General features: G+C 36.3%; 4 protein-coding genes across 9 annotated transcripts; all 4 read right to left on the bottom strand.

The window, feature by feature from the left end:
- Positions 1-1012: 1012 nt before the first annotated feature.
- Positions 1013-8107, bottom strand: LOC132192528 (sodium-dependent neutral amino acid transporter B(0)AT3). The gene is made up of 11 exons (XM_059612523.1): positions 7998-8107; positions 6522-6810; positions 6267-6462; positions 5801-6024; positions 5662-5745; positions 5442-5603; positions 5174-5284; positions 4773-5114; positions 4227-4428; positions 4010-4169; positions 1013-3757 (listed from the first exon to the last, which is right to left on the bottom strand). The coding sequence occupies exons 2-11, from the start codon at positions 6714-6716 to the stop codon at positions 3292-3294; spliced, it is 2142 nt and encodes a 713-aa protein (XP_059468506.1). The 5' UTR covers positions 6717-6810; positions 7998-8107; the 3' UTR covers positions 1013-3291.
- A 196-nt stretch (positions 8108-8303) lies between these two features.
- On the bottom strand, positions 8304-13051 carry LOC132192530 (tubulin polymerization-promoting protein homolog). 5 transcript variants are annotated; one of them, XM_059612529.1, is made up of 5 exons: positions 12245-12350; positions 12126-12162; positions 10040-10422; positions 9667-9799; positions 8304-9613 (listed from the first exon to the last, which is right to left on the bottom strand). In XM_059612529.1, exons 3-5 carry the CDS (start codon positions 10420-10422, stop codon positions 9431-9433), a joined length of 699 nt encoding a protein of 232 aa, XP_059468512.1. In that variant the 5' UTR covers positions 12126-12162; positions 12245-12350; the 3' UTR covers positions 8304-9430. The 5 variants fall into 5 exon arrangements, with proteins under 5 accessions (XP_059468512.1, XP_059468507.1, XP_059468508.1 ...); XM_059612524.1 differs by lacking the exons at positions 12126-12162; positions 12245-12350 and adding an exon at positions 12910-13051 and having other exon boundaries at positions 8305-9613; XM_059612525.1 differs by lacking the exon at positions 12126-12162 and having other exon boundaries at positions 8305-9613; positions 12245-12384.
- Positions 13052-13384: 333 nt separating this feature from the next.
- Positions 13385-18613, bottom strand: LOC132192470 (uncharacterized). 2 transcript variants are annotated; one of them, XM_059612449.1, is made up of 17 exons: positions 18527-18613; positions 18439-18475; positions 18185-18345; positions 17957-18130; positions 17169-17591; positions 16236-16304; positions 15837-15933; positions 15521-15635; positions 15236-15359; positions 15108-15180; positions 14972-15057; positions 14797-14917; positions 14635-14741; positions 14517-14582; positions 14337-14459; positions 14148-14250; positions 13385-13929 (listed from the first exon to the last, which is right to left on the bottom strand). In XM_059612449.1, the coding sequence occupies exons 1-17, from the start codon at positions 18575-18577 to the stop codon at positions 13703-13705; spliced, it is 2157 nt and encodes a 718-aa protein (XP_059468432.1). In that variant the 5' UTR covers positions 18578-18613; the 3' UTR covers positions 13385-13702. The 2 variants fall into 2 exon arrangements, with proteins under 2 accessions (XP_059468432.1, XP_059468433.1); XM_059612450.1 differs by lacking the exons at positions 18439-18475; positions 18527-18613 and having other exon boundaries at positions 17957-18190; positions 18243-18340.
- An 873-nt stretch (positions 18614-19486) lies between these two features.
- LOC132192759 (uncharacterized) lies at positions 19487-22022 on the bottom strand. Its single transcript, XM_059612858.1, has 12 exons — positions 21947-22022; positions 21794-21890; positions 21427-21532; positions 21168-21294; positions 21043-21115; positions 20908-20993; positions 20735-20855; positions 20578-20684; positions 20460-20525; positions 20287-20409; positions 20127-20229; positions 19487-19927 (listed from the first exon to the last, which is right to left on the bottom strand). The coding sequence occupies exons 2-12, from the start codon at positions 21852-21854 to the stop codon at positions 19698-19700; spliced, it is 1203 nt and encodes a 400-aa protein (XP_059468841.1). The 5' UTR covers positions 21855-21890; positions 21947-22022; the 3' UTR covers positions 19487-19697.
- Between the last annotated feature and the right edge of the window lie 11 nt (positions 22023-22033).

Here is a 22033-nt window from a genome sequence, read left to right on the forward strand (position 1 = left end):
TAACCTTCGTAGGTCAGCAGGTTTTGCAAAAGGTGGGCGCGCAAGTTGGGCTCCAATAATCTGAAAACTCGTTCCAATATGTAAGATGGCAGCTTTCTTTGCGTAGGGCGGAAATTCCTTCAATCGAAAAGAGGGAGAGAGTTGCTTGAAAAAAGTGTCTCAATTCAGACGGAACAAATATTTGAATTAACGTTATTTAAATAAAAATAAATAAATTTTTTGGATTTTTTTTTGTTTTTAATTGTTTTGAAAATTTATTTCAATATCCACACTACTTTATAATTGAGTTTGAATGACAAATTTAAATAAGGACAATCGTGGCTGGGGACGGAAGTTTAATATTCGTAGAGATAACAGCCGGTTTCCTTCTCTATAGTTAATCTATCAACGTTGGCAGTTTTCGCTCAGTCAATTTTGATAAAAAGTTTCCATGACGTAACATCAAAGGAGCAAAGAGCGACGGCTTTCAACAAAGCTAAACTCTCTTTTTGTGCACTTTTTTTTTCTAAATAGTGTCACGATGTCTAGTCTGGGGAAAGGTCAAGTCTTCAAGTTCAATTGAAGATTGACAGACAGGCGGGCAGGCTGATGAATTTTAAATGCAGTAATACTGGCTTCCCACCTGATGCTAATTAAGAGTTTGTTGTTTCTCAAGGTTGAGGCAAAATTTGCACAGGTGATGACTGTGGGCACAAGAATTCTGCATTTTTTTCTATTTAAACTCCAATATAAGAAGGATTAAATTATTTTAAGTTTAAAATAAATTTGATCAAACAGGGAAATGTAGGTCAACATGACATTTCAGAAGCATAATAACTTCACTAACCGAAGGAAATCCCTATTGAGAGTTTTTATTTTCGAGTGATAAAGAAAATTGATCATTCCGGCTGATCGTGCAAAAACACAATTTTTAATAGTGTCAAATTATTAATCTTATCTTTTTATAAAATTTTAACTGTTCCCATTAATTTGAAGATTCTGAAGTGAAAGACAGTTGGCACAATTTCGCGTAATGTTTAATCTTTATTTTCCGCATGTCAACAACCATAAATACTTTTGTAACATTGCTTTTTTCGAACACATTTTCTCCCTTTCGTTCTGTTTTATCCATTCTCACAACCAACAGCAATACAACATTTTATCATTTTTATATTAATATACGCGCAGAAACTCTATTTTTTCTTTCATCTTTTTCTTTCGTGTTTGGTATGACATTTATAAGTTCAGCCTTCAAAAATTGCAAACATTCATATTTTTTCTTATTCCAACATGTGACACAATAATTACAATTTTATGACAGCACACTTCACTTCCGTTCGCGGATTAGCAACACACCCATGCATGCAAATTTCAAACATCTCACGTGATTTCGTTTTGATGTTTAATTAAAATAATTTGCGAAATTATCTTCCGAGGTCGGATAAAAAATAATCGTACCGATTTTGGCGTCTCTATTTGAACTGTTATGAAGTGGTGTGTTCAAGCAAATTAGATTTGGCATTCAGCGATCAATCCGCCGGCCTTTCTTTCGTGTCTCGAGTCGTGACGCCTGCAAGTCATTGCTTGGCGTACTTTTTTGTTAACCTCACGGTTTTATGCCCCTCAGCAATAAATACCGAAGGAAACTGCGCAGTTTGTTTCAAAAGTCTGCCTGCTCTACGTCTGCAGTGTGCAGGTCATCAAAATAAAAAATATTTATATTTACTAGGCTAAACCTGTCACTGAACCTTCCTTCACATTCTAACACAACATAAAACTGCGTCCGCCGGCAGAGATCACATGCATGAATGAACTGGTTTTTAATAGTGTGTAATTTAACGCTGATTAAATTCTATAGATTTAAATTATTTATAAAATACGAATGATTTGTTGGTTTTAAATATAACATTATTAAATGTAAATTGTATTTTCAAAATACTGGACCAAATGAAGGAATTGTTTAAAACTGAATATATTATAAAGCTAAAATACTTTAAAATTATCATATAATATTATTAAGCGTCACTGATACTGGATAATTTTCAATTTTAATTTCAGTTCAACATCCACTTTTCCTACAAGCTTTTTTCTAAAAAATGAAATATGTATTAATTGCATTCAATTTCTGTAGATTTTGTTACACACTGTTGAGTGTTGAGAGAATTGATACATAATTTTTTTTTTTGTAAGCACGCCTACAAAATATAGTAAGTTTTTCACGCTGGTTCCTGCTTGTCGTATCTAAAAGAACACATTATTTGTATCATTATTTTTACATCTAATGTACATTACATAAATCCCGAGGGACTTTTCTTTATGGGCAGAAAATCATAATTTCATTATGTCAGATTAAAATGCGATCTTTTTTTATTGTCACGCACGGAACGATTTTTTTATCCTTAATTATGCATTTTAAGAATCAGTCTGATAATTACATTAAATAATTTAATAGCCATTAATTAATACAAACGTAATTTCGTTCCGATATTTTTTATTGTCGAAATGAACAGTCATAACGCTAAATTGCTACTTAGTTTATATTTTATACGCCTCTGAACAACAACAATTATTCATTTCTTGGTCTACTGATTGCTATGTTTTTAACAACACACACAAAACTTGAATTCCCTATATTGCATCGCGTGGACTGCACTTTGAAGTACTTCAATTATTTACATTTATTTTAATTTTACGGTTATTGTTGTTGTCATTTTTATAGATTATCATAAATTATTATAATAAATTATTGTCCGTTACTTAACAAGTTTCAGCAGTGGAAGAAATGAGATCATATAATTTTTAATTAACTACTTGCGTATAGAGCTCGATCTTTTGTTTTTCTCTAAAGGGGCTTTTGCAGAATCAATCTGGAGCCCAGAATCAATAAGTTTTATTTTACGTTTAATATAATAGGATATTATTATCTGAGGGTGGCAGTCAGTTGTACGTTTCGGTACAAATAAATATTATAGTCATTCATTTTCAATCAATATGTTTCGTTTGAGACTTAGTATTTTCGCAAAAATGCATTATTATCAATATCATTATTGTTCTGAATGTTTTCTTTTTCTCGACAATTATATATAGGCAGCAGTCAGGCTGATTTGCTTCTCAGCAATTAACACAGGGACTTCTATACTTCCTGTAGTTGAAGATGATCAAAGGGGACCGATGAATTAACGAACCAAAATACAGTTCATTATATTGATATGTTCACTTTCGTGTGAATATGCATGAACGTTAACATCCTACTGAAAATTTTTCTTTCTACAAGAGGCCCAATTTTTTCTAATATATTGAAAGCGCTTTTTTTCAATCGTCATCCTCCTCTTCGTCGGGCTCCTGGTCGCCCCCTGTGGGGCAACAGATGCCCTCGGAGCCGTCGTCCCGAAAGCCGAAGAGCAGTTTTTCCATCGGGGTTGCGTGGTGGGTGGTCAGGCCGTGGAACTCGGCCAGCTCCGCGCCCGGGAACCAGGCCCGCTCTTCGTCCTCGATGATGATGATGCCCATCGACCTGCAGATGGCCACCACTGGGATCCACAAGACCGACGCCAAGATCAGCGTCAAAATGAGAACGATGGACCAGGTGGGCCAATTGTGTCTCTCCGTGGTGCCCTCGGAGAAGACCCAGGCGTCGTAGCCGCTGCCGTCCAGGGCAATTTGCAAGAAACTGGCCACCAGAATCGAAATCATGGCCAAAGGGGAAAGGTACTTCCAGCAGATGAGCCAGTACATGCCTGGACGGTGGCCTGTCATCTTCTCGATGTCGTCTGCAAATCTGGAAATGACAAAGAAAAAAAATGTATACTTTATTGCAATAAGAAATTGGATTTTTTCCTGATTTTTTTTTTATAAATTGTTCAAAATTGGAAGCATTAAAATTAAAAATTAAGCTGGTTTTGTAAAACCCCTCTCTAAATTAGAATTTTTATTGAATCTTAAAACAATAAAAAATTAAATAAATAATTTTAATCTCAAATTTGCATCATAAATGTGAAAAAGTCATATAATTTTTAAATTACACACTTACCTTCGTAGCCCATAGACGTATGAAACACCGATGCACTCGAAAAATGCGATGATCAGCAGAGGAAAGTTGCCGCTGAAGTTGTCAAATAGGACAAACACATAGCTGCCAGCGCCATGAGCGAATCCCATTGAAATCAAACAGCAAACGAGGCAAATGCTCCCTAAAACCAAAATTTTGTACTCTCTAAAAAGAAAAATTATCATTAAAAATAATCTACCTGTTAGTATTTCCTTTCTAAGGTTAGGGAACAGTTTCATGTCGACGATGGAAGTGACCACTCCTTCGAGTGTTCCGAATTGCGAATCGATCCCAAGGGTGAAGAGCATGAGGAAAAAGAGGACCGACCAAAACTGGGCCCCGGGGAACTGGTTGATCGCCTCAGTGAATATTATAAACGCTAAGCCCGTTCCAGAGGCGGTCTGAAAATGGGTATTTATTTCAATTATATATAAATTGAAAATAGCGAATTACAAATAATAATGAGTCTTGATGTAACTTATGAAAATTAAAATATGTCAAAATCTCAAATTAAAACGTTTTTAACTTTGTAGAAATGAAATATTATTTTTAAAAACCTTATTTAGTCATTAGATTAGTTTTATGTAAATTAAATGAATTAAACGAAATTTTATTGTGTTTTCACTACATTTAAAATTAAAATTAATTCAAATTAACGAAATTTGATTGAGATTTTATGAGGAGTAAGAATTTTGGCTTTAAATTCATTGATTAATTGGCTTTTAAATCAAATGTAAAAACTCACATTGTCCAGTTCTTTCTGCAGATCGCACACTGGTGTCCGAAAGTTTGCTATGGCAAAAGAGGTTCCGTTGCCCATGTGCGACAGAATGGTTGCGTTGCGGTCCTCAAGACATTTATCAAAAGCCATGTGGGCTTTGAATCCGATTATGGAAAAGACGACAATCCCCGCAAACATGGAGGTGAAGCAGTTGGTCAGCGAGACGAGAATCGCGTCTCGATAGCAGTTGTTGTTGACAGGGTTGTAGGAGGAAAAGGCGATCAGCCCTCCGAAGGCGAGGCCCAGGGAGAAAAAAATCTGCGTGCCCGCCTCGAGCCAAACCACCGGATCAGTCAGTTGGTACCACTGAAAACGCAATTTTCTCATCATTCGGGTGATTTTTTTTTATATTTTGAAAAAGGTACTTTTGGTTTGAAAAGGTGCATGAGGCCATCGGACATGCCTTTTAGCGTGACCCCGCGAAAGAAGAAGATGATTAGCACGAGGTACGGAAAGGTGGCCGTCACGTACACAACCTGCAAATGAAAATTATTTTATCAAAGGGTTTTCGCGAGCAAACGAAAGCAGTCGCGACAGGTATTATCTCAACAAATTTGAGGATCATGCTACTGCGCTTAGCAAATAGCTGGTGATTGTTCGCGCAAGGTGTGTGTCCTTTGTGTTATCACGTACCTTTCCTGAAGAGGCGATACCCTTGATCATGCACATGTAGACCAGAATCCAGGCGATCACCAGGGCGAAGGCGATTTTGAAGTTGAAGTTCTCGGGCGTGTTGATGTCTTCGGAAATCTGCAAGGTTGTTCTGTACCAGAAATATTGGGTCGGGCTGCTCCTCTGGTTAAAAAATATAAATAAAATTTAATTGCAGAGATCTGATGAAAGGAAACCTTACCACACACTCTGGCTCCGACTCGTAGGATCCGTTGGTGTAGTACTTGTTCGGACACTCTGCCCACGGCAGTTGGGACTGAAAGCTCTGGAAGTTTTTTAAATGTGAAATTTTTGTTAATTTTCAAAAATTTGTACAGTACCTGGACGAAGTAAAACAGACACCAGGCGATGATGGTGTTGTAGTAGAGGGCGACGTTGAAGGAAACGACGGCACTACTGATGCCGATGCCTGCGAGGTAAGGGGACACTTGGCTCCAGACTCCGATGGCGCCTTTTCGCAGTCTCTGTCCGATGGCCAGTTCGAGATAGAAAATTGGCATTCCCTCGATCAGTAACATTATGAAGTACGGAATGAGAAAAGCGCCTGTAAAATTTTGTAAATTTTCAACTCTAATGTGGCATATATATTTGGATAAAAATGGGGGTCGTGTACATTTTAGTCATAAAGATCTGTGGAAAATTCCAATTTTTTTTTTCAGATCTGTAGATTTATTTGATGGTAACAAAAAGCTACTTTTAATTTTCAACAAATAAAAAAGAAAAATTTAAAATATTTTAACAATCCGATCTCTTTAAAAAATTCTTATCTTTAATCAAAATTCTGACCTCCTCCATTCTTCTGTGCCAAGTAAGGAAATCGCCAGACGTTTCCGAGACCGACTGCGTATCCGACGGTCGCCAGAAGAAAGGTCAATTTGCTGTCCCACGATTCTCTTTCCTCGCCTTCACCACCGCTCTCCGGACAGAACTGCTTTTTCTCGTCCTTACCCTCGATGGCGTCGCGCACTTCCTTAGCCTCACCCTGCAGAACCCGCGATCAATCAAATTCCGCTTTTATTATATAATAATTTATTTTTGTACCCTGATGACAGCCGCCTGGGCCGACGGACTCGTGTCCTCGAACGCGGCGTTGGTGGTGCCGTAGTTGACCGCGTTGCCCGTGGCCTGGCGCACCAGTCTTCCCCTCATATCTTTGAGCTCCACCCTGTCCAAGGAGCGCTGCGGGTTGAGGTCCCGCGAACTCTGCCGCCGCACCAGATGAGCCACGTTTGCCATTTTTCACGCCCCCGGTCTTTTCTGCAGTCCCCTTCGAAACCCAGCAGGCGCTGATCCCTTCTTCGACTCGATCACTTCTGCACTCTCTTCATCCCTAAAAACGAGAAACGAACCTCATTTCGTAAAGTAAATTAAACAACAAAACAAAGTGCTGTCTTGCAAGTTAAAAGATTATTTGGATTAATTGAATACCTCAAATTAAAGAAAATCCTGTGTCAAATTTTCATTACTTGGAAATAACTATAACTTGCATATATTTTTTTAGGTTTTAATAGTAAGAAAAAAAAAGGATTTGATTTAACGATTGGTGATTTTCAGGGATCTTTTCTTGCTTTTTCATCTATTTTTCTTTTCTAAACGTAGCGGGGAGCTATCAAATAATTTTAAATACTAATTTAAAGAATAAGTCATTTTTTGCATTGTACCGCAAATTTTTATGAAACCTCTCTCAAAATCAGAAATTAATGAGCAGAATGTTCATTAACAGTATTTTTCCAACTTGCAGACTACGATCAATACAAAAGTAATTTTGTTTGGAAGCACTTAAGGGTTGTAATAAATCTTCCATCCTAGAGTCCATTTTCCCAAATTTTTTTACCGCAAATACAGGGTAGAAAATAATTTTCTTCATCATTCATTCGCGTCAATCAAAAGGGTTAAGAGTGTACATATTTGTATTTGTGGCCATCGATCGATCAGTGTTTTGTGTAGAGAGGAAAATGTCATTAAAACAGGACGTGCTCTTTCAGAGGCAAAGCACGATGTATGACGCATACATAATCTCAAAGCTTTCTGTAAAGTAAAACCACTCATTCTCGGGGGATGTTTATTTCAATGGTGGTTGGAAAGAATGCGTGCTAATCCTTGCCTGGAGCTATACAAAGCAAAAAAATAAATACAAAAAAAAAGAAGTGTGATCTGCGGGGCGGTGTGTGTAATGTGCCGTCGCCACCCGCTTGCTTCTGTAACACAAAACAAAATCGATCTCGCCTCGCCGCCTGACCTTTTCGGCCCAACTTAAGACGGCGTGACATTTTCATCGTCCCCAAATTGGCCCAGTTGATATCCGCAAAAGAAAAACTTTGTGGAGTTAATTGAGAATCTTCTAAATATAATTTATATTTTAGGCAAATTATTTGAGAGAAAAAAATGTGTCAGAAGATTAGCGTGTCCCAAAGTTATGGGGATGAATTTGAGAAGAAAAGTTCTTCCAGAGATAAAGTTTGATTTTTATTAATCCTAGAATATTTTTCAACACAAAAATTCAATTTGCAAAATTACCTGAGAGTGGAATCGAGCGTTTTGGTGCGAAGAAGGGCCGGCCAAGCACAGGAACAAGTGCGCTCACAGAGGAGCTGCCCGAGAGTCCCTTTTGCAATCAATAACAGGGAGATGCCGCCGCCGCCACCCCCGCGCTGCCCCACGAGCACCTGTTCGATCATGCGCCCCTCATGCGCAACATTTCGGTCGCACAGCTGCTACTCGTTTCTGCGTAGATCTGAAGAAGCGCGCACAGCAACAATCGCAAAAATTAAAGCGATATTATAAATATTTAAAATTATTAAATTATTTAAAATTTTGAAAATTGAATGAATAAACCAATTTATTCATGTTTCAGTGTCTTTTATTCACATATCGGAAACACGAATATTCCACAATAATTTATTTTTACATTTAAAACTTCTGTTCTTTTTTCACCTAAAGGATTCTTATCATCAGTGTTTGGGAGTTATTCCCGAATAAAACTCCCCTTAAAATGCATCCAGTTGGAACTCTTGTGCGACTAACTTGTGACATTTTTTCTCGTTTTAGACATTGTGTAAACGAACTTCAGAAAATTACAGTTAAATTTTTAGACGTGTTGAAGTCTACACTGGTGTGACAAAATGCAGTAGATATTTTGTACTGTGATTTCGGAAGGAGATAAATTTTCTATTCTTTCGTGTGTATAATATGTAAATTAGTCGCACAATTATTGATTGCGAGTGTGTTGATTTCAAGAGTTTTCTCGTTTCAGTTTCTCGTCTGCAAACAAGCGGAAAGGAGAGAGAAAGAGAGATAGAGGAGCTTCATCGCAGGCGACCGGCGCGACTTGCACGTCCCGCGGGTTGCCTAAGCACAACTTTTCAGGTAACTTCGACCGCCTTTCTTGATTTTATTCATTCTATTCTCGGTGCAGCAAACTTTCCTGTCTCTTCGGAAGTTGAATTGAATTTCTTTCGCAAGAAATCATTCGTGGCTATCTCAGATTGGAAAGGTACTTAAGTAGGGATACGTTTAAATATAGTTGCTTGTGTAAATACAAATCTGCCTAAAAGCTACCATTACATTGATTATTATTATTATAATCTGGCTGGTTACGATTAGTGATTGCGAGTAAAAAATTACCGGCTATCTCTTGCAATATTTTTTGAATTATATCTTGTGCTCCGACAGCAAAAATGTTCGCTCGGTCTTGTGATTATTATTTTTCTTTTTTACCTATCCCAGCCGAATAATTTTTTATTTCTTTAGGCTTCGTGAATTTCTTAAAAATCTTTCCCTTCTCTGAAGCGGAACCAAAAAAATAATCCAACGTTCACGCGAGTTTCCATTGAAAACAAAACTCCAAAATACATTTGATGCATTTTTTAAAAAGAATAAAATTCTCTACTCCTAAAAATGGGATAAAAAGCAGGAGTGGTCCGGAGTAATAATAATATAGCTGCCTCTCTTCAGTGAGTTTTGCTGTACGAATCTTTGTTCTGGTAGCCCTGGACGTATCCCGAGCCATCTTTAAGGTCCTTTCGACCGGCGATGCCGCGACCTTTGCCCGTCTCGTCAAATCGCTGCTTGTGAGATCCCGTGTAGCGGGAAACGTCCGTCAATCGGTCGACGGCACTCGGAACCTTGGCACCCTAAAAATTTCAGTTTGTTTTAAAATCATAGAAAATTTGAATTTGACACGTACAGCTGTTGCTCCAGTTAACCCAGGTGCACCACATTCTGCCATTTTATTTTTTATTTCATCGGGTTCCATTTTTCGCGCTTTGGCCAACTCGGCGATGAACTTCTCATAATCAGAGAGGTTGATTTTTAGAGACCTGGAATAAGTAAAAACATGCTTTAATATTAATTAAAAATAATGAAATAAACAATGAAATTTTGATCTATAAGTTAGCATGGTAGTAAAAAATCTTTTTTTAAGTAAAATTTTATTTAATAATTTATAAAAACTTAATCTTAATAATTATTTCCAAAGTTTTATTTTTATTTAAATATATTTAAACTATTTAGGTGTTTTAGATTTGAAGATTATTAACTTTTTTTTTAGATTTACTTACTTGAATTTTTTGAAGTGGATTCCAGTGTCGGTCGTTGTGATTTTTGCCTTGTCAATGACACCAGCCTGCTTCATCCACTTGTCACTTTGCGATAGGGTGATCAACTTTCCATCGCTCTTCGTGTCGCCGAATTTCGAGAAGGCACGGAAATTTTCCTTGAACTTGCTTCCGCCGGCCGATTTCGGAGTTTCGGCACCGTTGGCTGCTCCGTTGGCCTCCGGTTTGGCTTCAGACTTGGCTTCAACTTTGGCCTCAGGTTTAGCTTCAGCAGGTTTTGCCTCAGGTTTTGGAGCGGCGGCTGCTGGTGCTGGTGCTGCTGCTGCTGCTGCTGGAGCAGCAGCGGCTGCTGGAGCAGCAGCGGCTGCTTTGGCTTCGTCTGACATCTGAAATTTAAAACGCTCAATAATTTCTAATTTTCCAGAAAATGCTGGAAAATCGGTCATCCTGATAAGATATTGATTTTTTGTAAATTTATTTCATGACGTTCATTCTTTTTTACTCTCAAACTTTTGTGATTTAAATAAAGAAAGTTTCCTCTCGTACAGTTCAAAACTTTTTGATCGACTTTGTGACTCCTTCATAATTACGAAAAGCGTCAAAACAAACAAAAACACGTTGCTATTTCTCTCGCGTCGCGTGTTCTACTGGAATCGAGTTCAAGTTCATGACTTTGCATGCCCGTAATAGAAACCTGCTCGCACACATTTCCCTCGTCAGCCGCGGCCATTAGTAATGCACCCCTGCCGCTCGTGGGGTAATAGGCCGCTGGATGCGTTACACCGCCCGAGAGGATAATATAGATTGCCAGAGCAGGGGAGAAAAGTGGGCTAGTGGAAAATTCTCGCCGCCGCCATAATTTGATTTGATCTCGGGCGTGCTCAGCCAGGTGAGTCGTAAATCGATACTAGTCTTATCTGCACCGGCTTAATAAAACACACACCCCTGTCAGGATTAATAAAAAAAAGGGGGAGAAGAAAGTAGGTTCTTCCTTTTCTTAAGAGGTGCAATTTCACAAATTGGTCAATCTGAAATTCATTGCAACAAAAGTTATTCTATATGTATCTTTTTATTGTTAGTTGTGAAATAAAAAAATGTGTAATGCTGAAGACTTCTTGAGCAACAGCAAGTGAGGCGCAATTTGCGACTTTTTAACTTAACCCTTTCGTGACCCACCGGCTTTGTGTGTTGGCGGTGTGCGAGTGAGATTTCAAAAAGAGCAAAAGTAGCTTGGCGCGCTGGCGGGATAATACTAAAAAATTCAAGCACGTCTTCGGCGGCGAGAGAGGCCGCTTATCTCAAAATTTATCATGCCATTGTTGCGACGAGGTGCGATGTGGTGAGCTTTTTCCACATTGGAAGAGAATTTCATTAGCTCATTGGCTAATCGGTTGCATTGGAATTTTCTCACAGTTTTTATGTGAAAGGAAAAAGTCTGCTTATTTTGATAAGAACTGTGGCGCCTAATACTTTGACAAGGTGTGAATGCTGATAGATTTAAATCGTTGTTATTGTCAGGAACATCAGAATGTTTTTAACTTTGTAGATCTTACTTCAAGAATTTATTTTATATTTTTATATCTATAATATTTTATAAAAAAGATTAACAATAAATTATTATTATTTTCAATTTTGTTCTGAATAATGTTGCAAAATTTGATTATTAATTTCCTTTTAATTAATTTTTGTCTTAATTTATGAATTTATTTGCAGAGAGAATAGAATTGTTGCAATTAAATTAATTTAATTTTTCTAAATATTTAAATAAATCAATTTTTGAGACAAAACAATATGAAACTTAAAAAGTTATTAAGTAGTTTTACGGAGTAGATTTTTTAAATATGCGAAGAAGTAATTCCTTTTTGAAATTAATAAAATGCGGACTTTCCACTACTTACATTCTAAGCACACCGCCCTAGCCAAGAGAAAAGCCACAGCGATAAGAATATACCGTAGTGGATTATGTCACGTGAAAAGCGTCGCCAAGCTCTTTAAAGCTTGGCAGTGTGTATATTAAAGTTTTTTCCAGCAATGCATACACACACGGTGGCTCTCCTGACAAAATAATATGTGAGCGCGTCCAACTGACCTTAAACGCTGCGACGGAAGGTGCGCCTTGGAGCGTGCTAATCAAACACCGAAAAATAATATTTGTTCTACAATCGTCACGTACATTAAAAAATACAATTCTAGCTGTGAGCAACTCACCGAAAAACTGAAACGAGAGACGCCGATTTCTCTGCGCGCACTTTCAGCTGGAACTCGAAACTGGTATGCTTTATTTTTGGAAGATTGCTCAACGGCGTCGGGTATATTTAAGCGCCGCAGTAAAAATGAGATGGTGTGTAAACACGGAGTCGGGCCGAAGAACCGCCTTTATCGCAAACTGCCGTTTTGAGATAAGACAAAAAGTGAAAATTGAGTTCTTAAAAACAAACAGTACTCTTTGAAATTATTTGAAATAAAAAAATTTGATTTTAAGTGTGGAATGTGGAAGGTCATAAATCCACCCTGACACTTTGGCTTTCCAGCCATTGCGCCAAAAACAGCAACTCGCGTTCGCCAAAACTCTTCCACCCTTGCAAAAATCATCCCTATAGAGATAAATAAAACTACCCCACTGAATTCTCCAATCAATTTCAGCCGAACAAAGAGCGTCAAAGCAAGCGCCAAACCAAAATAAAGAAAAGGCGCCCTTATAACACGGTTTGGTGCGAAAGAGCAAGGGCGGATCGATAATTGGGGTGCGCACCCCTGACGACAGAGCCCAAAAATTAGCGCGACGAAATTCGCTGTTTTTCGGAGGTTGTTTGCGTGTTCGAACAGGTGTCCCCGGTGGCTAAACAGGTGCTCAAAAGGGTGACAGTCCGTACCTGACACCTAGAGGTGTTGCGTTGTTTGTCTGGTCGCCAAGGGCTGCTGCTGCTGCTGCGACCTCCCTCCGTGAATGGAGCAGCCTGCTGACAGTCCAAGCAAGGCGAAGGCTCGATGTGCGCGCGCCCCAATCAATGGCACAGCCTCGTACAACGGGCACGCGCGCGCACTCTGAAACTCACGTCCCGCGCAAAAAAGCAGCTCGAGAGTTTCGCAATACAGAGCAACGGGACTTAATGGTCCCTAGATATACTGAGGAGGGAGGGTCGCTTTATTGTCTGGAAGCGGTGAGTCATCAACATCCAGCAGCTCCATGTGTACGAAGTACGAACGGACCCTCAATGAAATAGTAATTCAATAGAATTAAACAAACAGCACAAAAGAATAAAATTATGGTACATTAAAATCAGAGAGTTAATTTAGAAAAAAAATGAATTTTTATTCAGAAAAAGAGTTTATTTTAAACCAGAATAATCATACATTATAAAATTTTTGCCGTGGTTTCTTTTTTTATTCAAAGCGAAAAAGATTATTATTTTCTCGATCCGAAAGAAAACCACGTTTTTCAACACACTTAAGTGCGATTTTCTTAATAATATTACTTGGTGACCCTTAATCTTCTAATCAAAAATCGGTAACCCAGATATCAAGGAATTTGTTTGTGCATCCATCACATAATATAAATTTAAAGAGATTTTTTTTTTAAATTTACTCAGCAGTGACCTTACAAAATTCCCATATATTTAAATTACATTTTTTCCTGCTTCTATTTAAAATTATAGTGTGCAAAAATTAGTATGACTCGCAGAGTACTTCAGGGATGGAATCATAGTATCCGCCCATTTCTTTTTCCATGAGTTTAAATTGGACGCTATAGCGCGAGCCTATTGGTAAGGACAAGTTGTTTGGTGCTATTGTCAGGTTCATCAGCGCGTCCCCCGTGAAGCACCAAACAGGTCGAGTGGGATAACCAAGGCGAGAAGCAGCTGTCATCACTAGTGTATTAGTCGTGTTGCCCACTATTCAAAGCAATTCCGAATTAATTTTAATTGCAAGTAAAAAACAAAATGGTGCAGAGATGCGTTTATTCTTATTGAACTTATGAGGAAAAGAGGGGAATACCAAATAAAAATAAAATTTAACATTTTATTGAATTATGAATACTGTTGTAATTTTTTTTAGAAAGAAAAATGTGCTTAATTTTCTTAAATTGACAGAATGGACTACTTCTATTTACCTAAATTGCTGCTGATAATGCAGTCATACTTTTCAGCAGTGGGTATTATGACGCTTCGCAATCCAAAAAGGCAGCACTTTTCTAAAGCTCCTGTTATGTTTACCTGGCAAATATCACAAACTTCATAAATAACAAAATAATTTAAGCAAAATTTTACAATATATTTTTATTCAATATTTCCTTCCTTACTTCATATTTATATGAGAGATGCAAAAATTTCTTTCCACATGCATGCTTCACATATCCGAAGCCATCAGAGAAAGAAAAGTAAGAATCATTTGGCGCGGCGTCAAAAACTGTTTTTAGTGTTCCCTGCATTTATATGGATATTTAATGGATTGACGAAGGTGCAAAATTTGTGCGATTTACATCTATGTAACAATTAAAGTCTGTTGGACAGTATGCTTTGCCGGTCGGAAGCAAAATCGGAGGGTCCTGAGAAAATTTAAGTGTATACTTAATTGAAAATTAATAATATATATTTTACCGCCATTGTTTTTTCCAAATGATCCATAAGCTTGGCCATTGCCTCTGGTGCCGCTTGATCGCCGCATGCTTTAAGTTCTGCTGCTTTATCGCAAAGGTCCATTCCGCCTAAATGATAATATTTTAATTTATTTTGTAATTTGATCAAGGGAAAATTCAATACGAGTCATGTTAGAGCAGTAATCCATCGTGTTGTACATTGCAATTAGTGCTGTCAAATTTTCCGGCGCTATTTCAGAAAAGGCTGCGTACAATTTCTCCTCAGACAGTTTACCATTTACGTACTGTTGAGCGGCTTATATATGTATTTCATGTGAAATTTATTTAATGTTTCTTACCAGCCCGGAATTTTCTCCGAAGCATTTGAAAAAACATTTTTCTTGCAAATCTCTAGGACCCTCAGTCATCACCCGTTTGATATCCTCTATAGTTTGAAAATTAAATCATTCTCATGCACTGAAATTTTTACCTGACCTTTGGTCAAACTGAACATCAGGCGGCAGTCTTCTTCTATTGAAGTGGCTAGCAAAGGACTTACGACACGTCCCTGACAAATTGATTTTATTTAATTTTTTTGTTTTTTAAAAATTGTAGAATCACACCTCACAAATGTATCGCTGCCTTAAATTGCAATTGTCATCAAAAAGGAGAAGAGAGTTATTTTTCAGCTCCACCGAAATGCAGTGCTCCGTGCCGTTTGAATTGTTTGGCTCCCCAGTCGCCCATCTATTTTTGTAAATATATATTTAAAAAGGTTTAGCAAAAGTTGCCTAATTATTAAATTTTAATCGTTCATCTTTCTCTGAAAACAATTATATTGTACTATTTTTTTTAATATTGATTAATTAGTAGATAAAATATAAATTTAATAATATATTTCAACTTGCTTAGTGTCATCGCGCAGCAATGTGTTAGAACCACAAAATCCAAACGCATTTTCACATCCATTATCGGTGCCCGAAGTCCAAAATTTTGATGAATCCCATTTTGAAAAATTTCCTTCTTCATTGTTGAATGAAATAAAAAAAGCACTTCAATATATATGTATTTGAAGTAAAAGTAGGCTGCTCTACTTTGCATTATTAGTTTTTTTTAGACATAAATTAATTTAGTGATTTTGAACTTGTTTTTTGGCGAGTTAAAAATAATCAAAACGAGGAGAAGCCATATTTTTTTGTTAATTTTTCCAAAATTTGATATTACGCTTGAATGCTTGCGACACTTGTTCATATGCCAGACTATGGTGGAAGCTGATCAGTTTCATTCCAAGTCCACAGCATGTCAAATATGAATCTTCATACTGAAAATATAAGAATTAATTTAATAATATGGCTTAAATATATTATTATTTTATTATTATCACAGTTTTATTGAGATTTTTTCTGCTGAACAAGTAGATTTTTGATCCGACGGTAATCCACGTGCCATGTATGCTCAATGCTGCATTATCTCAGGATTAATAGAAACGAGCTAAAATAATTGTTCTCAAATTGCCTGCAAGAGCCATAGTTTTCTGATCGATAAATACATTGAAGTTGCTTAACTTTGAAAGGAGAGAGGCATACATTAAATGAGATTTTCTTTCTTGAATTCGATGCTTACATTCTGCGTGCAGTTTGAGTTAAAACGGCAAATCGGGGCTTCACAAGGTGGTCGAGGCGTCGGCAGACTCTAAAAAAGATGAGGACATATTTTAATAAATTAATTAATAAAGCAGGATTAACAGGAAATCTGAATTTTACTTGGCAAGCAAATGCTCGAACTGAACTACAATTGTAGCTTTCCAACAGTGCGGTACTGTTTTTCTTAGAAATAACCATTTGCACGCAGTTAGTCGTATTAGAATAGTTCGGTTGCCCATCAGACCAGAGGGAACCGATTTCTTTCCCCAAGTCGACCCAATTGAAAGTTGATGCTGAGCTTCGCAGCCCAGAAGTCCAGTAACGCGTATTGTATTTCCATTTTTCTCCTAAATTGTAGGCAATTAATATTTTTACTCACTTTTTATTATGCTTTAATACCCTGAATAAACTTATTAAAGCATTTTGACCTGTTTTCACTCTCTATAGATAACGGCTTCATGCCCAGACTACAACATTTGTCCACATTTTGCTCCCAGTTTGCCTATATTGTCGGATGAATGAAATATAAATCGCCCCCTTCCTTTATCATTTTTACAATAGTTTTTCCAAAAACGTAGAGCATGTCGCAAGCTTCAACCCAAAATCCAAAGTACATTGGATCTACTCCATTTTGCTTTTCAAGTAGATTAAATTTGAAAATAATAATACGACGAACCATCTAAGGATCCATCCCTCCTAAAATATGGCAGCTGAAAATATTTCACTCTGATAAAGTATCAAAATTTTTGTATTGACCGAGTAGAATAATTAATAATAAATAATTAATTATATTCAATCTTCTAATATTTCAATTACGTATTTGGTGCAATTTTGAGAAATCGAAGGCTGCACCTGATGCATACAATACGCAGAATTATCAAGCAGTTAGGATAAGTGAAAAATTAATTAATACTTTAGCTTGTGAAGTGGGCGCTACTGGAGGTGGTTGGTATATGGTCGGTGGTGTGACCTTTCCAGTGCTTTGTGTGGAGGTCCACTTAGTTGTTGGGCCTGTATGTCTTATGCTGGTGGTTGTAGGTTTTGCAGTTGTTGAAGTCGTGGTAATAATTGTTGTGGCCACGATTTTGGCCGTTGAGCTACTTAAATTTTTCAAAGTCGAAGCATTTATTGGGGCTGTTTTTGTGGCGGTAGAAAGGGATTGGGACGTCGTATGCGTTTCTGTTGAGCTTGCAATAGTTGTCTGTGTGGATTCGGCAAAGATGCCTAAAATATCTGCAGAAGTAGACCTCGGGTCCATGACAGATGAACTGAGCTCGGTGGTGACTGAATTGTGATCCACTATCGTAGTCAGAACCTCATTTGAATAATCTTGTGCCTGAAACAAATCAATTTAATTGATGTTTTATTCTCTGAGAGTCCACAAATAACTTAAAAACTGCTATGGAGAAGGCTAATTTGAACTCAAAACATCTCAAATCAAGCTCATTTGAGAAATTTACAAAATTATTTAAGATAATACAAGAAATTTTTACATCATACAAAAGCTAGGATATCAATGCATGTAAAAATTATTTGATTTTAGCTATTTTTAAATTTCAGTAGCAATCACGTTTAATATTTTCTGTTATATATTTTTAAATCTATTCTTCTAATAACAACAGAGTCTACATTTAAAGCGAATATGCGACTAATAATAAGCGTTAAATTAATTTGATTACCCGCCCCATGATCACACCTTACCCCATTTCCTACTGACGTGGAGGATTCTGTTTCCACATAATTTACGTCAGGGCGCGCTTCCGTTGTTGGCAGACTCATATTAATTTCAATATTTAATTTAGAGTTGTGCGCCGCATTTTCTCCCACTTTTATACTGGACAAACTGCTAATTGATTTGAAGCGCGTTGATTCTTGCTGTAAATTTTTTGGTTTTTACTCAATTTCGCACACATTTGAAGTTTTTCTAACTGAAAACTGTAGAGATTGGTCTTTAACAGGCTGTTTATTTTTCGTATTTTTCTTTGACCTGCTGGTTGCCAGGCATGACGAATTTCCACAACAAGATATCCGTATTCTTCTTTGAGAGTAATCTTGGTGCTTCGGATGATTCTGGATTAATTTTCTTGTCCCTGTATAATATTTTCTTTCATTTAAAAACCCTCCGCTATCTGATGATTCCTTTTTATGACCCATCAGAGCAAAATAATATAACATAAATTTACCTTTCTCTACTTGAACACTCATGTCTGATTCAAAGATCTAAAATATCCCAATTTGATTAATAATAAACATTTCAAAATTTCAACTTACAGTAAATGCTGCTATAATCATAAACGTGAAAATTTTTAAACTTTCATGCATGATTACAGCATGCTATAATATACTCTATCAAATGATGGTCATATACTGAATGCTCATACACAAAGCGCGCTTGTGTAGAGGTTATTGCCTATACGTCAGCGAATTCTGCAATTATACCAGCCATTAAATAAACTGCCATTGCTGACATTCTAAATCAAATTATTTGGTTTAACTTCCGGTAAAAGTTTCATTATTTGTTTAAAACAGAAAAATAGTTGAATGCTATTATTGTACCACAAGTGTGCTACTATCGAAACAGAGTTTGTTATTAAATTTAAGTACAAAAATATCTGTTTTCATAGGTTTTATTATGGATTGCCCGATATATTTATAAACTATTTAAAACTTTTAATTTGATTTTTTTACTTCTAAATTATCAAGAACAAATTTATGTATGTATCAAATATTAGGGAACATAGGAAATCAAATTTTGTGTGCATACTTTCTTTTAAAGGCTTGACGTAAGAATTTTGTATCAATTTTTTGTATTCGTGTAGGTCTTTAAGTAAAAAAGTCAAAGGATGATTTCTATGTTTCAAGAAGAAAAATGAATTGTGATTTTTTTCCTATTCTTGGGAATTTTTATTAAAGAAGTACAGTTTTAAAGAAAAATTTAATAGTTTTATGATAATATTTTTTTTGCGAATTCTGTTTTCACTTTCATTTCACTTCCATGTATTTTGTTTGATTGTAAAGAATAATCATTCAATATGAATAATCAAATTTCAATTTTTCATTATAATCGATTATAATCTAGAAATAATATATGCTTTTTTTATTGTGACAGAATGCCTGATCAATTATTATGGGTTAAATTCCTGTATTGAAAATATTGAATAACATGGACGCTTTCTCTTTATTCAAAAGTACAAATCTACATTTTTATACAAATCAAATAACCAGAAATACTTAATGCATTTTGTGCGCCGCTTCTAATTCATATTATTTTTGTTTATTTATTATAAGTTTAATTCAGTTCAATTGTTTCAAGTAATATGATTCACAGTTTTCTTTCTTTCAAAAACACACACTTCCAGTTTTATGAAAATCAAATATCTCACAATACCAATTTTTATACATTATTCAATGCTTCCAATTAAAATCAAAGGTTGTGCCAAAGCTAGTATGATTCGCAGAGCACTTCAGAGATGGAATCAAAGTAGGCGCCCATTCCTTTTTCCTTGAGTTTGAATTGGATATTGTAGGGATACCTACTATATAGTGTGGATAGGTTGTTTGGTGCTATCGTCAGGTTCATCAGCGTGTCTCCCGTGAAGCACCAAACAGGTCGAGTGGGATATCCAAGTCGAGATGCAGCTGTCATTACTAAGGTGTGGGACGTGTTACCCCCTATTCAAAACAATTCCACAATAATTTTAATACAATTTAAAAATTATGTGGTGCAGAGAAATTTTCACTTTCTTTACAGGAGTAACAAAGCAAAAATTTAAATTTATGAAGTATTTATTACTCGGCGTTTGTAAATTTTTAAAAAGCTAACGTTTTTCAATTACTAAAATTGACGACCGTATGAAATCCTTCGATTTACCTAATTTGCTGCTGATCATGCAATCATACTTTTCAGCAGTGGGTATTATGACGCTTCGCAAACCAAAACGGCAGCACTTTTCCAAAGATTCTGTTAAGGTTACCTGGTATATAAAACACGAATTTGAAAAATAAAAATTTCCACAATATTTTTCACTTGCCTCATATCTATGCGAGAGATATAAAAATGTCGATCCGCAAGCGTGCTTGACGTATCCGTAGCCTTCAGAGTAATACATGTAAGAGTCATTTGGTGTAGCGTCAAAAAGGTTTTTTAATTTTCCCTGCACATAGAGAATTTAGGAAATTAAATAGCAAAATTTGTGTGATTTACATCTATGTAACAATTAAAGTCTGTTGGACAGTATGCCTTGCCAGTTGGAAGCAAAATCGGAGGGTCCTGAGAAAATTTAAGTGTATACTTAATTAAAAATCAATAATATATATTTTACCGCCATTGTTTTTTCCAAATGATCCATAAGCTTGGCCATTGCCTCTGGTGCCGATTGATCGCCGCATGCTTTAAGTTCTGCTGCTTTATCGCAAAGGTCCATTCCACCTAAATGATAATATTTTAATTTTTAATTTGGTCAAGAGAAGATTCAATACGAGTCATGTTGGAGCAGTAATCCATCGTGTTGTACATTGCAATTAGTGCTGTCAAATTTTCTGGCGCTATTTCAGAAAAGGCTGCGTACAATTTCTCCTCAGACAGTTTGCCATTTACGTACTGTTAAGTGGTTTTAACAAATTCAATTCACATTTTATTTTATGTTTCTTACCAGCCCGGAATTTTCACCGAAGCATTTGAAAAAACATTTTCCTTGCAAATCTTTTGGACCCTCGGTCATCACCCGTTGGATATCCTCTGTTGTTTGAAAATAAAATCAGGCTCTTACTTTTCATTTTTACCAGACCTTTGGTCAAACTGAACATCAGGCGGCAGTCTTCTTCTATTGCAGTGGGGAGTGAAGGGCTTACGACACGTCCCTGACCCATTGATTTTATTTTTTTTTTCTTATTTAAAATTGCAAAATCTCACCTCACAAAGGTATCGCTGCCTTAAATTGCAATTATTGTCATCAAAGAGTAGAAGAGAGTTATTTTTCAGCTCCACCGAAATGCAGTTCTCTGTGCCGTTTAAATCGTTTGGCTCCCCAGTCGCCCACCTATTCCAACATTATTTTTAAGGAAAATAGTTAAAAATATTAACCTTAATGAGCTTTTATTGTACAAAAATGATTTAATTTGATTCCATATAAATAAAAGTAAAAATATTATATTAGTTGATTTAAACTTACCTTGAGTCATCACGCAGTAATGTGTTAGACCCGCAAAATCCAAACGCGTTTTCACACCCATAATCAGTTCCCGAAGTCCAAAATTTTGATGGTTCCAATTTTCCTTCTATTGTTATGTAATCATGAAAAAACTTGATAAGCACTTAAGGAAACATGTTTGAAGAAAAATTGGCTTATATATGCAGAAGTTTTTGTTTTCTGTGCATTTATATAAATCACTTAGATTATATTTTAAACAATGTCTTGATGTGTTAAAAAAATATTAATGAGGAAAAGTAGCAAGTTATCATTTAAATTTTGGATAAATATACATTGGAAAAAAATCCCAACCAGTTTTTACTCCAATTTTAAATAAATTTGATATTACGCTTGAATGCTTGCGACACTTGTTCATATGCCAGACTATGGTGGAAGCTGATCAATTTCATTCCCAGTCCACAGCATGTCAAGTATGAATCTTCATACTGAAAATGTTTGAATCGATTGAATTAGGCTTAAATATATGTTTTTTTTAAATAACGGTTTTATTGAGATTTTTGCTGCTGAACAAGTAGATTTTCGATCCAACAGTAATCCACGTGCCATGTACACCCAATGCTGCATTATA

The sequence above is a fragment of the Neocloeon triangulifer genome, unplaced genomic scaffold (assembly GCF_031216515.1).
Source record: "Neocloeon triangulifer isolate White Clay Creek 2 clone unplaced genomic scaffold, ASM3121651v1 ptg000003l, whole genome shotgun sequence".
NCBI lineage: Eukaryota > Metazoa > Arthropoda > Insecta > Ephemeroptera > Baetidae > Neocloeon > Neocloeon triangulifer.